Raw genomic sequence first — 16,130 nt, 5'->3', positions numbered from 1 at the left:
TTCAATTCGCGTGATCTGATAATGTCTGCCCACATATTTGGTGAGAGCTGCTGTATCGACCACTAGTGACACTCGAACCACCGGCTCTGGCCAGGACCCATTCAGAAAAGAAAAAGCAAACATCACCCTCCTCTACTATCATTCAAAGGTAACTGGTTTGTTAGGCTGCAATTCCTAAAGAAGGAAACATCTGGAAGAGAGAGAGAGAGAGAGGCTGTAGTCTCGCGGTGGGTGACCAGACAAAGACGGGATTAGGTGCAAAAGTGGCAAAAATAAAAAATGATCACTACCGCTGCCCAGCAACAGGGTGGCTCGTGCACGCGGAGGTTCGCCGAGGTTCACGTGTGCACGCGCTGCCGCTGTAGCGCCCCCCCCCCTCCTCCCCCTTCCTCTCGCCGCCCTCAATGTGTAACCAGGCGTTACCACTGTGACATATTGACCGGTATAATACGCTGGCATGCTTTAAATCACAGAGACCACGTGGCTGTCGACACATGTGTGCCATTAAAAGTACTCGCTTTTCTGTCCCTCTGGGTTGAATGTGGACGTTTAATGAGAATGGAACGAGCATAAAGGTAAACCACAGCAGACATAGCGGGACATATAGCCTTACATTCCTGCAAAAGGCTTATTTCAATTCATTCAACATTTTGCTTAAATTATAAGGACATGGGCAACACGGCCATCCCAACTTCTAAAGCCCAAGAGGGATGAAGGAAAGCAGCATTTTTGGGGGGTCTCCTGCAGATTAGTCAGGTAATTAATTAATCGACTAATCATTTCAGCTTTACGTAAAAACCAATAAGTCCATCCTCGGAAACGTACAGACACAGATTGTCCTGGTGGTAATATGGATGAGATCCAGGCACAGGGGCTTTGAGCGCGTGCATACTGTGAGGTCCATCTGCCTTGCAGCCCCCAAAAGCTCACGATAAGTCACATTAGATCAGATCATCATCATCCCCCCCCCCCCACCACTGACTCCTTTTTATTCACAATCGCACACACACTCACACACACTGCAGCCATGAATATAATGGGGCTGGATGTTGCCGGTTGAAGAAACCATAATTGGTGTTAGTTTAGATTCCCTGTGTATTAACTGCAACCTTAATCTGAATGCGGACTAAATATGGCGGCGTGGACGTGTATCCCAAGTTGTGTCTCCATCCAGCAACAGCAGTCGCCAATCAATAATTGTAACTGTCTTGCTGGCTAGATGAAAAGGCTCATGGGAATCAGCCCTCTAGCCAATCACAGCGACTTCAGGTATAAAATGTCCTCTTGGTGACATGCTCAGTGTGATGCCAGAGGCGAAGGGCGGTTAAAAAAAGGCGTAGCAGGGGAGTGTGTGTGTGTGTGTGTGTGTGTACGTGCTTGAGTTACGCTTGTAATCTCTGCATGTTGCTGTTTGCTCTTGTAATCGCCAAAAGACTGACAGCATCTTACATGGTGCTGGAAGTCTCAATAGGGAACAAATTGGCAGATTGAACCTTTAAATGAAATTGAAGTCAGTCTTAATCAGCCTTAACTGGTGGTGCATGTCCATCTCGTTCACAAACTGTGAAGCATTCAAGTTCCTTCCCAACCTTGGTATTTTTCCCAGAGCCCGGAGTTGGCGTAAAACACTTACTGGCTGATTGATTGAAAAACAAGAGAGAGAGCGAGAGCACAAACACTGGATTCTCTGTTTCCACTGCAGCTCCCTCGCCCCACTCTTCCTTTCAACATGGCACCCCTTTACATCTCACCATGGCAACTGCAGTGTGCGTCTCAGGGTGTGTGTGTGTGTGTGTGTGTGTGTGAGAGGTGAATCTCACGGTTCCTCCGCCAACACTAGTCTTCGTGACTCGAGGCACGTTCAGATGGTTTTGCTATTAGCTGTGAATAAAGCGTCAGACACTGAAAGCAGTGATCTCCAAGGACACAGCGATTTCAGGGTGCCAGTGGGAGAGAAGTCGTCCGGCCAAGTATTTTGTCCCCAGAACCTCTGGTGCAATTCCGAAATTAGCTTCGCAAAAAAAAAAAAATCATTAAAAATCCTTCTTTGAGTTTGAACATAGCTGCACAAAATGAGTTTGTAATTAAAAGGTTTTTTAAGACCTCCCCGGTTGCTGTCTTCTCTTTTTTTCTGTGCATCTTTCATGCAAGATTGCCAAGGGCAGGAGAAGTGTCTGACCAGTCGGCCTCTAACCCATTGCTTTAAAGCCTAATCTAATCCTGACCCATGCTCCATCAACAGAGCACATTAGTCAGTCACTCAATGGGCTTAATCCCACATCACTGCAGTCTGATTACACCACAGTCTTCAGCCTTTGTTCTCATTTCCTTGACAATTAATCACTCAGCTCTCAAACCACAGCAGGTTCGTTTGCAGAGCTGCACTTTGCAACAAATCAAATCTCTGATGAGAACACGTTTTGGGCGTAGTTGCACATTTGCATTGTACTGCGTGTTGTCGAATTCAGCGGAATTTACGGTGGAGTATGTTGTGACTCGACAAACCTGATACGGCCATAAGGCATCTCTAGTATAACAGTAGGGACCCTTTTAAATGATTAATTTATCATCCTTGAGCCATAATGTTTATCCAACAAAACACGGTCACCTTGGGACTAGCTCCAATTAAAAAATAAAAGCAGTTTTTCATATTCATAGATACACGCCAGAGGATGTAACAGAATATCCAGAAAAAAACGACAAAATCTATTCTAAAATATCCAGCAGTATCGTAACCAGAGGATGTGAAAAAGGAAGAAAGGGGGGGGGAAAAACTCAAGGGAGACCATTAAATTACTGGCCTGCTTCATAAATTCCCATTTTGTGTGTCTGACTGACAGGGAGGCACTCGCTGATAAGGCATCATCATCACCACCACAACCAATCATCTTTGAGCAAGGAGGCACTGAACACCAGGATGGTGCTCAGTGACGACTCGGCTGAGCGGGACCACCTGATTGGAGCGGGGCTCGGGGCCAAACTCCCACTCGGCTCCACCCAACATCTCCACAAACATGCCCACCTAGACGTTGAAGAGGAGGACTCACCTGTGGGGGACGAGCTCACGGCCGGAGGGGCGGGTCCAGACCAGCCCGGAAACCCCATGTCCGATGACGTCATCACCGTCGAGTTTCACAGCCCTGCGCCTGATATTGTGCCCTCCGATGTCGCTCTGGATTGGGCCAAAGCCCCCAAATCCCAGAAACAAAAAGGTGGAGACCTAACAGCATGGGGGCTGTCAGACTTTTACGACTACCTGTCCCCTGAAAACGATCTGTCGGCGCTGGGCCCGACTCCAGAACCTGAGCCCACGCCTTCCCCCCCTCCTGAAATGGAGGACGAGAATCCACTCCTGGCTGGTTCTTCTGCTGCCCCTGCCTCTCCTGCTTCTCCTGCTTCTCCAGCCTCTCCTGCTTCTCCTGCTTCTCCAGCTTCTCCTGCTTCTCCTGCTTCTCCTGCTTCTCCTGCAGCTCCTGCCGCTCCTGCCGCCCCTGCTGTTCCTGTCGCTCCTGCCAACAGGAGGCCTAACATGGCCAGCGGGCCCTCCTTACCAGCTATTCCCATGCCCGGGACGGAGATAGCGGATGGGTTCGGCTTCGGCGCCATGGGGGCCGACGGCTGCAGACTGGGCTTTGTGCGCTCTGGACCTGGGGTTTGTGTGTCTCAGTGTGACAACCAACCCAATTTCTGCTTCAATGGAGGAGTTTGCACTGTGGTGGCGGGAATGGGAGCCTTCTGCAGGTCAAAACTATTTTAATTTTGTAATTTGACTAATTTTACTTTTTTTGTTTTAACAAAGATTACACATTCTTCTTTTCCTCATAGCAGTATTGGTACTGTTCAGTATGTGATTGGCAACAAGGGTGTTGGGGGGGGGGGACTGTAAGGCTCAAACACATTGCCCATTTTAATTGTCTTGGTATGATTTCCACTACGTTCCCCTTCCAAAACAAAAGAAAAGATTTAGGACACACCAGACGCTGAAAACACAGACACACACATAGATGGTTGGCTTAAAGCGTCGTGTGGGTTCCAGAAGATCACAGCGGGGTCGCCAAAGGATTAGATTTACACATGAAGTATAAGGACAATACAGTGAGGTCAGGGAGGGACACACACACACACACACACACCACGCCTTGCTAGCACCATCTGTTCTATGCGGTGGACCCAGTGTAAGCTCGGAGGTACACTGTTGCTCATCTCAGATACCTGCTGATTAACAGCACACACACACACATTTTCTCACACTCATGCGGACACGCTTCAAACAAACGTCCAATCATTTGTATTCAATTGCACAGAAAAAAGAATATGGGAAACACACACACACACGCTCACACATGCACGCACGTACGCTGATCGTTTGAGCTTATTAAAGGCTCGGCTGCAGGTCGAATCCTTGCTTTGCTGGACAGACCTCAGGACATTATGCAGCACTTCTTAGTACAACATATACTCTTTACCACATGCTGTGGATATAAATATGGTAAATATGGTCGTTCAGTGGGTTTGAACCGCTGTAGGAGCAGAGAACGATGTGTTATTAATGACGTGTTTGTGTTGCCTGACATCCAGGTGCAATGTGCAGGACTACATCTGGAACAAGGGCACGCGCTGCGATTGGGCGGTCACTGAGTTCCAGGTGATGTGTGCGGTGGTGGGCGTGGCCTCCCTGGTGGTCATCTTCCTCTTCATGATCATCGTGTTCTTTGCCAAGAGGCTGCACCGCCTCAAGAGTGAGAACATGCGCCTTCGCAAACGCAGGTGTGTGTGTGTCTGTGTGTGTGTGTGTGTGAGATGTCCAAGGGGATTCAAGCCAATGTTTCACACTGTGCGAAGCGACGCAGCAGAATATTTTTGTCACAAACCTCCCCACCTTTTGCCTCCTTCAGTAAGTACCGCCCACAGAGCAGCGAGCCTCAGACAGACGGCCTCTCCGTTTCCACAACAGCCGACGGCTCGCAGCCAAACGTAAGAAAACTGTGCGACACCCCTCCGATCGCTCCGCAAGCTCACACTCACAACCTGGCGTACTATGACAACATTATCTGTCAGGTACGCCACAACTTTCCTCTTCTCCTTCCATTCAACCTCTGTTGCTCACTGTCTTTGTGTGACGTTTTCCTTTCTCGGTCCATCTCTGTGTTCTCCATCTGTTTTCCCTCGTTGTTCATGAAGTCGACTCCGCTGTTTTTCTCTACTGTCCGTGATTTGTTTTTTTGTATCCGTCTTTCTGTCTCCATTCATTGCCATCCATCTGTAGCTCGTAATGTTATGCACGCATCCGTGTGAAGTGTGCTGCGAAAATGGGATTCCCACCTAAAATTTCAATTGTCTAGTTTGTGTGTGTTTAACGCTGTCCCCGTCAGAAGCCATCAACAACCAGCTATACCTGGGAATGTAAACCCAGAAACTCTTATAATCACTTCAAGGTAAGCACGGCGGAAATCCCCACATTGCGCCACAGCAATACCCCTCCCTGGCTTTGCTTTGAACCCACTGTGTGCGGCTGCTAGATGCCACTTTACCGCAGGCCCCGCTCCCCCCAAACTATTTCAGCGGCTGATCTCGTATCAGCTGCATTCCAGGAACGCTGTGTAGGTAGAAATGATTACTCACTCCCCCCGCGCAAAGAATCCCGCAAATAGGTGTTAAGCCGTGTGATTAAATAGCTAGTTCCCGCACACTTACCTGTGCCTTCGCAGCTTCCCGGGGAAGCTTTAGGAGAAAGCTCGGCCTCCATTTTGTTTTAACTGCCGGCTTCGCTAGTTCAGTCGGCCATTTCAAGGTCCCTGTGTCGCAGGTTTCCCCTTTTCCTCCGGCCAAGGTTGTGCATGTTGTGCTTCTATACGGTTCTATCCAACACATTAATCCATGCATTCATTTCATTCCATGTTTGTGTGTTCGTGGGGTTTTGTGACCGTGGTGTACAGTGTTCAACCGTCGCTTAGTAACTGGGTAATTAAGCTAACAAAAATATGTAGGTTTACTGATGCTTTCTTAAATTCCGAACCTCAATAAACAATAGAAACTCTTGTTAACAGAGGCTCATATGAGCAGAGATTATTCATGAGCAGCGAATAATATCATAACAGAACAAAGCCATGCGGCTCCCAGAACTTTAAGCTTTTTGAACGTGTTGTCTCTAATGTGAAAGGCCGTTTAGCGACTTTTGTCCAGCAGTAGCCAGTGGGGCCAATCGATGGTGCCCTACTTACGGCCTGCTGTCCCCACGACCTTCAGATGTCTGTGACACGCCAATCAATCGATGGCTTGGTAATTTACAAGCCGACGCATGCAGACGTACACAATAGTTTTGTTGTCATTGACAAATACAGCTCTTTAAATGATTGTAGCACGCAAACACAAGCGCAGGCGGATGGATTTTCAAACTCATGTATTAATTTGCCGTCCATTTGCAATACCTGGCTGGGCTAATTTAAAAAAAATAAAAAACAGTGCTCTCCGCGCTCGGCTGGCATTTAAGTGCAGTGGTTATGAATGCGTGTCTGTGACTTCGGGACGCTCTGAATGTCAGGTCAGAGGCTAAAAAGCCTGTGAAGACACTTTGTCTGCAATGCAGTTTTTTAAATGTCAGAGGTGGGATTGTTTTTTTTTTTTAATGCTGAGCCTGGATTGGTTGAAAATTATAAGCATACAATATCAGTATCAGCCCATAGAGTGACCCGTATCAGCTTAATAATGCTTAAAAAAAACAGCTGTGTGAAAAATGACACCTGCCCTACTATTATTGAGGGAGAGTGCAGACTCCCAATACACATCATGTAGCCAGCTTATTCTTTTCTGCTGTTCCCTTTCAAATGATCTCCTCCAGTTTATTGGAAATGTCAAGAAGTGTTACCCAGTCCATTCAAATGATGTGTAATGCACACTTTATATACAAAAGGTATCTATTAACAAAGCATCTGAGGCATAAAAGGTGTTCCAAAAAATTGGAACTTTGTCGTATTGCGTCCTGCGTGTGTGTGTATTCAGGTGTGTTTGTACATAAAACTGTGATGGCATGTTTTAAAAAGGTAATAAACTTCCCCCACAGGATGATCCTCAGAAGCAGGAATACCCAGCCAAGCCCCCTCAAGCCAAGGAAGAGGGGTCAATGAATATCCTCAACTCGCATTCCCCCAAACGCGAGAACAACCGCCCGACCTCCGTCGCCCACGACCACGGCCGCCACACCCCTAACAACACTGAGGAGAGCGCCGAGGTAAACTCGCTCCAGAACAACCTGGTATAATATCACCAGATGCCACAGAGATCCAGATCACCTACATTTAACGAGCACACAAACTAGAGGAGATTGTTGTTTAATGTTGCACACTGCGTGTTTTTAACAGTCCAATCAGGCCTAATGTCAAAAGCAAGCACCACATAAATTTAAGGATACAACTCGAGAAGCACAATGGTCCTGTTTACAAGGCTGCCATGGCGATGCTGATCAGATAGTGGCACCTCCTTTCTTTCCTCTATTGCCTCTTAAGCTGGACTAAAATCTCTGGCTTGGACCAATTAATGACTTACTTCCCTCTCTACTGATGCCCTGCCTTGGTCTTTGGCCAACGAACTCTCGCTCCTTCATTGTCTCCCCGCCCCCTCCCCCCCCTCCCCTTCCTCTGCCTCTCCCGCCTTACTGTCTCTCTCTGCCCGCATGCATTGTTGTTATTGACAAAGTGTCTGAAAACGTAATATTTGCAAAAGAAGTAAGTGGAAATCAAGTGAATCTGTATTTGCGGAACATTCATGTTTGACATAATAAGTGGATTTGTCTAGATTACATGAGGTCAAAATAATTGCTTGAAGTTGATATTTGAACCTATCTTGGTTTTCAATGTGATTTATAATACTTTAATGTACTTGAGGTTCTTTTGTACTTTTTGGGGTATGGAGAATTATAGTTCACAGTTGTTGGAATAAATCTTTTTAATTTTATCCAGCTTGTCCCTGTGTGTTGCTCTGAGCTCTATACTTTCCTTCTTGTTCTCTCTCTTTCTTTGCATGCCTGCTCATCATGAAGCTAACTACTGCCCAAACGGCTCCCCTGCTAACAATAACTGGCTGCACTGCTGACCCCGCTTGTGTGTTACAGTATAGGCCGCCGACAGATTACACCACACAAACAATGGTTACAGTGTGCCGATTCAGCACCACGGACAGCTCTGCAAATTGAATGGAAGCCACCACAGAAATATACCTCTTTTTTTAATCCTTCTTCTGAGAACATTCATATTTTACGCTGGATTTTTACTTAAAACCTCAGTGTTGTTGCTGGGTAAACCATGAAGAAATTTAACATTCAGCAGAGACTTACATTCATTCGTTAATTACAAAAAAGACTCCAAATGAATGCTAGTGTTGCTCCATTTGCCGTATGCGTGAATAGTCACGTATTGTTGTTTTAACTCAAAAGGTGATGACGTGTCAGTGTTGTTTATCCTGCCCAGAAAGTGGCCATGGCATCAGTTGTTACAGATTTCAGACCCCGCGTCTGTGCCCAGGGGTTTGTTGTCTCATAATTCATCCATGCCTGTATATTTCTTTCTATATTTTTTTATTTCTTCATTCTGGCCTTCTACATATTTCCATCCTTTTCCTCTACTTTCCATATTTCAACATCAGGATGGAGTCACTATCGGCCTGGAAGTGCTCTTCCCCAAAGAGGCCAAGCTCCACTCAGAGACCAGCTCGCCTCTACAGTATGACGTCTTCCTGTACAAGGTTGCCAACAACGGAGACCCTCCCAGTGCCAACTCTTACTGCTCTCATCCAATACCAATACCTAAATCGCCCAAAACACCCAAGTCGCCCAAGTCGCCCAAATCCCCGAGGTACACCAAGGACCACCCAAACAGTAACGACAAAGCCTTGTCTGGGGGGCGATCTTCACCTTGCCGTCACCCGTCACCCGGTCGCCACCCATCACCCGGTCATCACTCTGCTCCTGGTGGATATCCTTCCCCCACCTGCCACTTGTCTTCCCATCACTCCCCCTCTAAGTTCAAATGCATGCCAACCACCTCCTCCTCCTCCTCCTCCACCACCACCCCACCTGAGTTGCGCAGGCCCAGAGGTCGGTTGCAAGGTCCTGGCTCAGAGTGCTCTGGGACCGGGAGAGAGTCCCGGAGCGGACACATTCGTCCATCACCCTCTACCCCTCACCTGACCCAACCTTCGCCATCTCCATCCAGGGTGAAGTACAGCCCGGTCAGCACCCGATCTCTGCCGCCACTCTCTTGACCTGGCCTCCAGCCAGCCTCATACATTCACACACACACAAACATCTGTCACAAACTAATCGGCTCAGTGGCATGTCCATCGTGGCTCTAACTTTTTTTTATTAGCGATAGATAGATTCTCCATCCATCATATATCTCTGCACCTTGCCTCCTCGCGTTTATAGCCTGAGGAGTATGTCACCTGGCCTGCTCGAAAGAACCAGAACACTACAACTCTGCATACACCACACTCTCTAAAACTCAGACGTGGATGCACCGAAATACGCTCACACACACAAAAACACTGCACAAAAAACGAACCCCTACATGTGAACATGCTCTCCTAGCATGGTGCCAACGTCAGCGACCGTTGAAAATAATGTTCATTGATAGGTTGATGTCATTAGCCTTAGTATTATCAATGCTTTGTATAAATATTTTGCTATTCAATGTGAACAATTATTTCATGTTTTCACAGGCTTTTTGGTATGTTTTTCATGTTTATAATCCTCAATAAATAGACAAAACAACGAAGTGTGTAATATTGTGTTCTAAAGATGGGGGGAAAAGAGCAGAGAGGAAAAAACGAAGACTAAAACAGACAGAGAAGAGACAAGCAAACTGAGCTGAAAGGATATGATGGTCTCTACTGCCGTCTGGTGGCTCTGCGCACACTTCAGATGCAACGCCATCAGTGGAATAAAACCAATGCAGTAAATCACAGGAATCGCATTTTAATGTTCAGCGTCTGTCTACCGTGATTTCATTTGGCAGCGCACGTGCAAAAGAAGTGATTGACAACGTCTCCACATTTCGTAGTGATTACTAAAAACCAAGATGCAGCCCGGATAGCGCTGGACTCAGGGGCGGGTCCGCCGCCAGGTCGCCAGAGCCGCGCACCGTCTCACAGGACTCGGCCACGCGCCCGCAGCAGATCCGCCCCGCCTCCGGATCGCGCACATGAACGCGCATTTTCCTCCGCTAGCTCAAATACTGCAGGCAGGACGCAGGCCGCCTACCATTAGGACCCAGGCAACGGAGAACGGGACGGGCTGATCCACCTTGGTTTGTTAAGCGGTTTTTTCTTGCTTTTTTAATGTTGAAAATAGCTTTAAAAACATTTTCAAGAGTAACATTTTCGAAACACGGTGTGTTCTTTTTTTAGTTCATAGCAAAACAAATTGAAGATTTCGATAGGACGGTGACCTAGAAGGATAAATGAATACTTTTACGTTGTTGAGTGAGTGTGTGTGTGTGTGTGTGTGTGTGTGTGTGTCATTTGGTGACAAATACCTCCACTTCTGCCTGACTACACTCACCTCCCGCATGGTGCAGTTTAGTTTAAGTTGGTTTCTTTCTTTTCCGGTTGTTTTGATTCAGGCATTGTCAATAAAACATATTTTCTGTATAGCAGGATCCAGCTACAGGACGTAACACGGTCACGTGGAATCCACAAACGGCCCCCCGCTGCATCTTGGGTAACAAGCATTAATGCACACATGTTTGGAGGGAAATGTTTTCACAGCACCTTTAAAAAAACTAATTTAAGAGGGAATTTCATAACTAACTTTAAGAAAGTTGTAGTTTTAATGATATTGTTATGCTTGTAGCACAAGGAGTTGTTTTAATCCATCAAGATCTTTATTTGTTGAATTTTTAAAATTAATATTTTTCTAGATAACATGAAGAGAAAGACGGTTCCTGTCGCCAGCTCCACCCTAAGACGGAGGGGCCGTCAAGATGTTGAAAGAAGACTGGAACAAATTAGGGAGGACTGTACATTTTTAGGTAAATACTTGCAGGGAAGGCAAAGGACAAATAACTATATTTCTTCCGACACGTCCGATCAAGAGTCTGAAGTAGAGGCAATTCCTATAAAGAGCGAGCCAATGCCTGTGTGAGTAAATACACATACATTTTAATTTTTTTTTACCTTAAAGCATCTCATTGTGTTCTGTTATGACAAATTATTATTTTTCTACCCCCCCTTTTGTAGACATTTCTTTGAGGACTCTGATGATGAAAAGGAGGAGGAAAATCTCCGTAAAAGAGCCAGAGGTACAACCACTAGGGGGACAGTTGTCCCTTCAACTGTTGCCGCTCCTCTCTCCCGTTCTCCGTCACCTGTGCAATATGAAAGTGGACGACCAGCAGCAGAAACACCGTCTACAAGCAGCCATTTCGGACTCTCTTCCCAATGGGGATTGCCTGGATTAGACCGCTTTCCCTGCTGTGGTGAGCATGATGTTTCCGTATTCAAAGTGAAAGCTTTCATCCAATTATTTCTTCAACCATATGTGTAACATAACACGTACATATGTGTCAACAGCGGCTCAAATTCATATGCTGGGTTTAATGGAGAACATCAAACAGCAGCTAGATCAAGTGAAACAGCAGCAGGACCAATTGCTGGCAAGATTTGACAATCTTCTTCACAATAAGCAACAGACAACTGTCCCTGAAGTTGAATTGAGTGAAGTCCCGGTTCAGTTTCCCCTGAGCACCGTGGAGGAAGTGGATCTTTTTGAGGCACGGCTCAGTGATCCCCCCGACTTTCGACTGCAGAAGAGTGTGGTGAGTTTGGTTTTAAGCATCAAAATCGAGAGCTGAACTATTGTATCTAATTAATACTAGATATTGCCCTGCTTGGAAATGTTGTGGCTAAACAGTCTGTAAAGTATCAGATATAATGGTGCTTTTTTTTAATCCGTTTTTAGATTTCCTCCCTGGCAACCATCGGAGGGCGTGACTCAAAACGGGTTACGTGGAACATCCTCGCCCGCATGTTCAGTGACGATGTTGGGAAGAGCATCAACTGGAAAGGGGTGAATGGCAAAAGGGCTTTTAGCCAGATGACATCAAAGACGCTGCTCCTGCGTAAGTAACTAATTTGATAGAAAAATTTGAAGCCATCCAGAGGTCTTCAAACTCTGCATAGTTCCCGCGTCCTTTTCTAGCGTTTAGACGGCACGTCTGCTATGTGTTCCACTGAGGATTCATGGGATTTTGTACAATCCACTCGTGTCGTTGCAGATGCCGTCAGAGAACAACTTGACCCGCGACGCCACGGACGATAACATTCTCAAACATGCAATTCGGTGGTTCAACCTGGCAGCTGACCGGGGTAGCTCCAGGAGGCGTGCCACTCTCAACCCGCCACTCACTGACCAAAAATAAGTGTGTGTGTGTGTGTGTGTGTGTGTGTGTGTGTGTGTGTGTGTGTGTGTGTGTGTGTGTGTGTGTGTGTGTGTGTGTGTGTGTGTGTGTGTGTGTGTGTGTGTGTGTGTGTGTGTGTGTGTGTGTGTGTGTGTGTGTGTGTGTGTGTGTGTGTGTGTGTGTGTGTGTGTGTGTGTGTGTGTGTGTGTGTGTGTGTGTGTGTGTGTGTGTGTGTGTGTGTGTGTGTGTGTGTGTGGTATACAAATCTAAAAATCCATGTAAATCCCCTTTTTTAATTAAATTTTTTACGGTTGCAGTATATTTTTCCATTGAAGCATGTTGAATTATCCAAGCTATTTCTGGGGTTAGTTTAAAGTAATGGCTCTGCTTTGTGAACAGGTCGAAATAAATTACAGGTCTGGTCCAGAATCGGGCCGATGTGCATCTAGACCCCGCCGCTCCAGACCCATTTGGATCTAGGATTCTATCATTTAAGTTGGGATTTTGTCTCAAAGGAGAATGCTAAGATTCATAGAGCAGATGCGGCTGTTTTAGCAGCACAAATACCTGGACTACTAAAACCTGTCTGACATCGCCTACAGAGTAAAAAGACCACATATGCCCACAGTCATATTGATCTAGTTCACACATGGATTCCCTTTGAAGCCTTTTTACAGTTTCTCCTGCATGTTTTCCTCAGGTTACTGTATTATTTATAACGTGAAGGGCAGTGCTTTTTGTCTTTGGCGTTCAGGACATGAATCTGCTTACCTCTTGCAGAAGGCACTTCTGTTTCTTCGGGCGATTCCAATTAAGACTCTACGCCCATTTCATGCAACGTGACCTCCTCCGCAGTGGTTGCAGGCTGCAGTGGCTCAGCTAGCTTTTGTTCTCTTGACTGTTTCCTGGATTAAAAACGCCTCTTTCCAGATGGACCGGGTGAAGGTGACGTTATCCTCCCTGCTGTACTCCTCAGCAATAGGCTGTGTTGACATGAAAATGGTAATTGACAGGCTTTAAAGTAGTCTCTGTTTCGTGCATGGACACTTGAGGCCTCCAAAGAGCCCTCCTGTCTTCCTCCACCTGCACAGTGCTTATGATGTGTCCTTTAGATGCCCTCTGTCTCTTTTTTTGACTAGAGAAATGCCCCCATACATATTTTGTAAGGGCTTCTTGAAGCCCAGTGTACTTGATAAAGTTTCATTTTGGTGTGACAGTGAAACTAAAATAGCAATTACTGTATTTTTTTGCCATTCCATGAAATAACCCACATTGTAATAAAAGAATTAGCCAGGATATGTGTGAAAAAGATGCTTATACATTTATTATTTATGACAATGTTTGATTGCAATAATATGCATTTTTCCTGATTTTTTTGTGAGCAGCTGATAAGAGAGACCATTAAGATATTTTAACTTATTAATGTCAGGAAAGGTTTTTAGTATCAAGATATTTTTGCCGTAGGACATTGCAATCTATTTTATAGGTCATAAACATCCTGCCATTTATCATTTAGTTATAACCGGAAACATTTCAAGCAGCAGTGAAATTAAATACGGAACGGTGTGCGGAGAGCAAATAAATGGAGGAATATGGCTCAATTACACGATTCATGCTCGGGCTGAGACTTGCCCTGGGCTGCATTACTCTTCTAAGATGTCACCTTGCACCATCGTCTCTCCAACTTGTCCCACTTTTCTGCATGTCTTGTGTGTTGTGTGTGTGTGTGTGTGTGTGCGCATGCTGCTCCTGCAGCAACCACAGAGGGGCACCGTTGCCCTGCAGTCCAACATCCACTGCTGCTTTCGATTCAGATAGGGCCCCTGGTACTTGGAAATTGCTGATCTGCATCTTCATTTGCATTCAACCTCAGTCGACTGTGAGGGAATGTGGGCTGATTCGACATGATACTGTGATAATTGATACTGTTATCATACCGATATCAGGGCAATCTCTTCTGATCTTTGGCGTTTAGAGCTCTGCAGGGGAGGCGACGAGAGCTGTGGTAGTACACAGGTGTGTGTGTGTGTCTGCGTGTGTGTGTGCGTGCGTGCATGCAATGAATCATATGTGATCTGCAGCTAATGCTGAGCTGGGTTGATAAGGTTATATCTTTGCTTACTGTGGATATTAGTGTGTGTGTGTGTGTCTGAACTAAAGGCCAGCTACATTACTGCCTCTTTAAGTGAGGCTGCAAAGTTTTTTTGCTGACCCAAAACAGATGTAATTTATCTTTCTCGCTATGTCCTCCCTCCTGTCTTACCTCACACACACACACACATCTCCTAAGATGCCTATATAGCAGATGGAGGTTTTTAATTAGTGCAATGGCCTACCCTCCAAATGCAGTTAATTGACTTCATTTTCATACAAATGCCAATTTATTTTTCGAAATCTTGATTCATTCGTTTACCTTCGGAAGAAACGGGAAGGTCAAAAATATTTTCTCTGTCTGCAGCAATCCAGACAGATTTTATTTTAAAATGAACTGAATTTGTATGTGTGTTTTACACTCCATGATATTGGGAGTCTCCCTCCCACTCAATTTCTTTCTCTCTCTTTTTGTTGTCTTTGAGTCCGCTCCTCTCTGTGAGTCCAAATGGTTTTTCTATTGAGGCATGAGAGCTTCGCACATCACTTTGTGTGTGCGTGTGTGTTAATGAGAAGTGGGCACTTTTTATTGAGTTAGTCCAAATCAGAGAAAGCACATTTGTGTTCTTTTGTGTTAATCCGCATACCTTGGTTTCAGTTATACATATGTTGCAGGCCTTTGTGTGATTTGGGTTTGGTGATATTCTATCACTTCCAATAAAATGACCAGAACTAACCTCGTTGTTAGCCGAGATCTATTGAAAACCGCGAGCTGCATGACATGTTCTGTAATTGCAGTATGTTTTCAGTCCATGCCACACGCACCATCCTGCCTCTGTAAATATCCAGAAACAAACCAAATGTCTATTAATGCGCTGCTGAAAATAGGTCCTAAACTGATGTACTGTTTATTTCTGTTTGAGTGACATTTATTCACTTTCTCTGGCAAATGCCAGACAGGAGGAGCAGTCATCTCCACTCTATAAGTCCTCTCTCCCTTCTTTGCTTCTTCTCTTTTTTTTTTTTAATTTTTTTTTTTAGGTTTTCACCCGCGGTAACATCCTTCTCTCTTAACCCCCCCCCCCCCCTCCTGCAATTTCCCCCCCTGGCTTCCATATTGATTTACTTGGTATCCCGCCGTCACATTCTTGCGGTGAAGGTTTCCGGCTGAAAACCGATGACATTTACCTCCCAGTCACCACACGGCTCTTTTTAAACCCCACAACACACGTGCACGTGCTTTTGCAGCTCACGCTGGTGCTGTGAGGGGGTAAAGGAAGATTGCCGACATTCTGCACAGCCAACGGTGTAACGGACCACTTTTCTGCATCCGACAAGGTGAGTTGAAGGCCTGAATGTTTTGGGCAAACCACTATGAACACGTAGGTCTTTGTTCCCATACGTTGCCTTCTCCTTGTCTCCCCCATTCTAAAGCCTACTCTACTCTCCCATTCCTCCATTGGCACTTGTTACCATGGAGATGTCTCGGCACCAAGTTGGGCTTTAGCTGAGAGTTAAGAGTGACACAAAAAAACGCAATGAGAAATATGTTTTTCTAAGGTCAAATAAGTAGAGGCAAACACACACACACACACACAAGCACACACAACACCTGTGGAGAGGAAAGTTGAGACCCAAAGGCTGCACCCT

The 16,130-nt window shown here is 45.8% G+C and overlaps 2 protein-coding genes across 4 annotated transcripts in view; both read left to right on the top strand.

The window, feature by feature from the left end:
• Positions 1-9,763, top strand: part of cspg5b (chondroitin sulfate proteoglycan 5b) — a 10,557-nt gene extending 794 nt beyond the window's left edge. The window contains exons 2-6 of one of the 2 annotated variants that reach the window (XM_037474296.2): positions 2,841-3,741; positions 4,579-4,767; positions 4,896-4,974; positions 7,061-7,228; positions 8,638-9,763. In XM_037474296.2, coding sequence (XP_037330193.2) covers positions 2,841-3,741; positions 4,579-4,767; positions 4,896-4,974; positions 7,061-7,228; positions 8,638-9,255 — 1,955 coding nt within the window. In that variant the 3' untranslated portion in view covers positions 9,256-9,763. Of the gene's footprint in view, positions 1-2,840; positions 3,742-4,578; positions 4,768-4,895; positions 5,059-7,060; positions 7,229-8,637 lie in introns of both variants that reach the window. The other variant, XM_037474295.2, reaches the window with a different exon arrangement.
• Positions 9,764-10,166: 403 nt separating this feature from the next.
• On the top strand, positions 10,167-12,465 carry LOC119219244 (uncharacterized). Of its 2 annotated transcripts, none has more exons than XM_037474298.2 (7): positions 10,167-10,298; positions 10,648-10,711; positions 10,911-11,130; positions 11,230-11,468; positions 11,563-11,807; positions 11,951-12,110; positions 12,267-12,465. In XM_037474298.2, exons 3-7 carry the CDS (start codon positions 10,916-10,918, stop codon positions 12,308-12,310), a joined length of 903 nt encoding a protein of 300 aa, XP_037330195.2. In that variant the 5' UTR covers positions 10,167-10,298; positions 10,648-10,711; positions 10,911-10,915; the 3' UTR covers positions 12,311-12,465. The 2 variants fall into 2 exon arrangements, with proteins under 2 accessions (XP_037330195.2, XP_037330194.2); XM_037474297.2 differs by having other exon boundaries at positions 10,645-10,711.
• The last annotated feature ends 3,665 nt before the right edge of the window (positions 12,466-16,130 follow it).

Source organism: Pungitius pungitius, chromosome 17 (genome assembly GCF_949316345.1).
Source record: "Pungitius pungitius chromosome 17, fPunPun2.1, whole genome shotgun sequence".
NCBI lineage: Eukaryota > Metazoa > Chordata > Actinopteri > Perciformes > Gasterosteidae > Pungitius > Pungitius pungitius.
The sequence above is the reverse complement of the archived record's forward strand: the minus strand, read 5'-3'. Positions and strand labels throughout refer to the sequence as shown.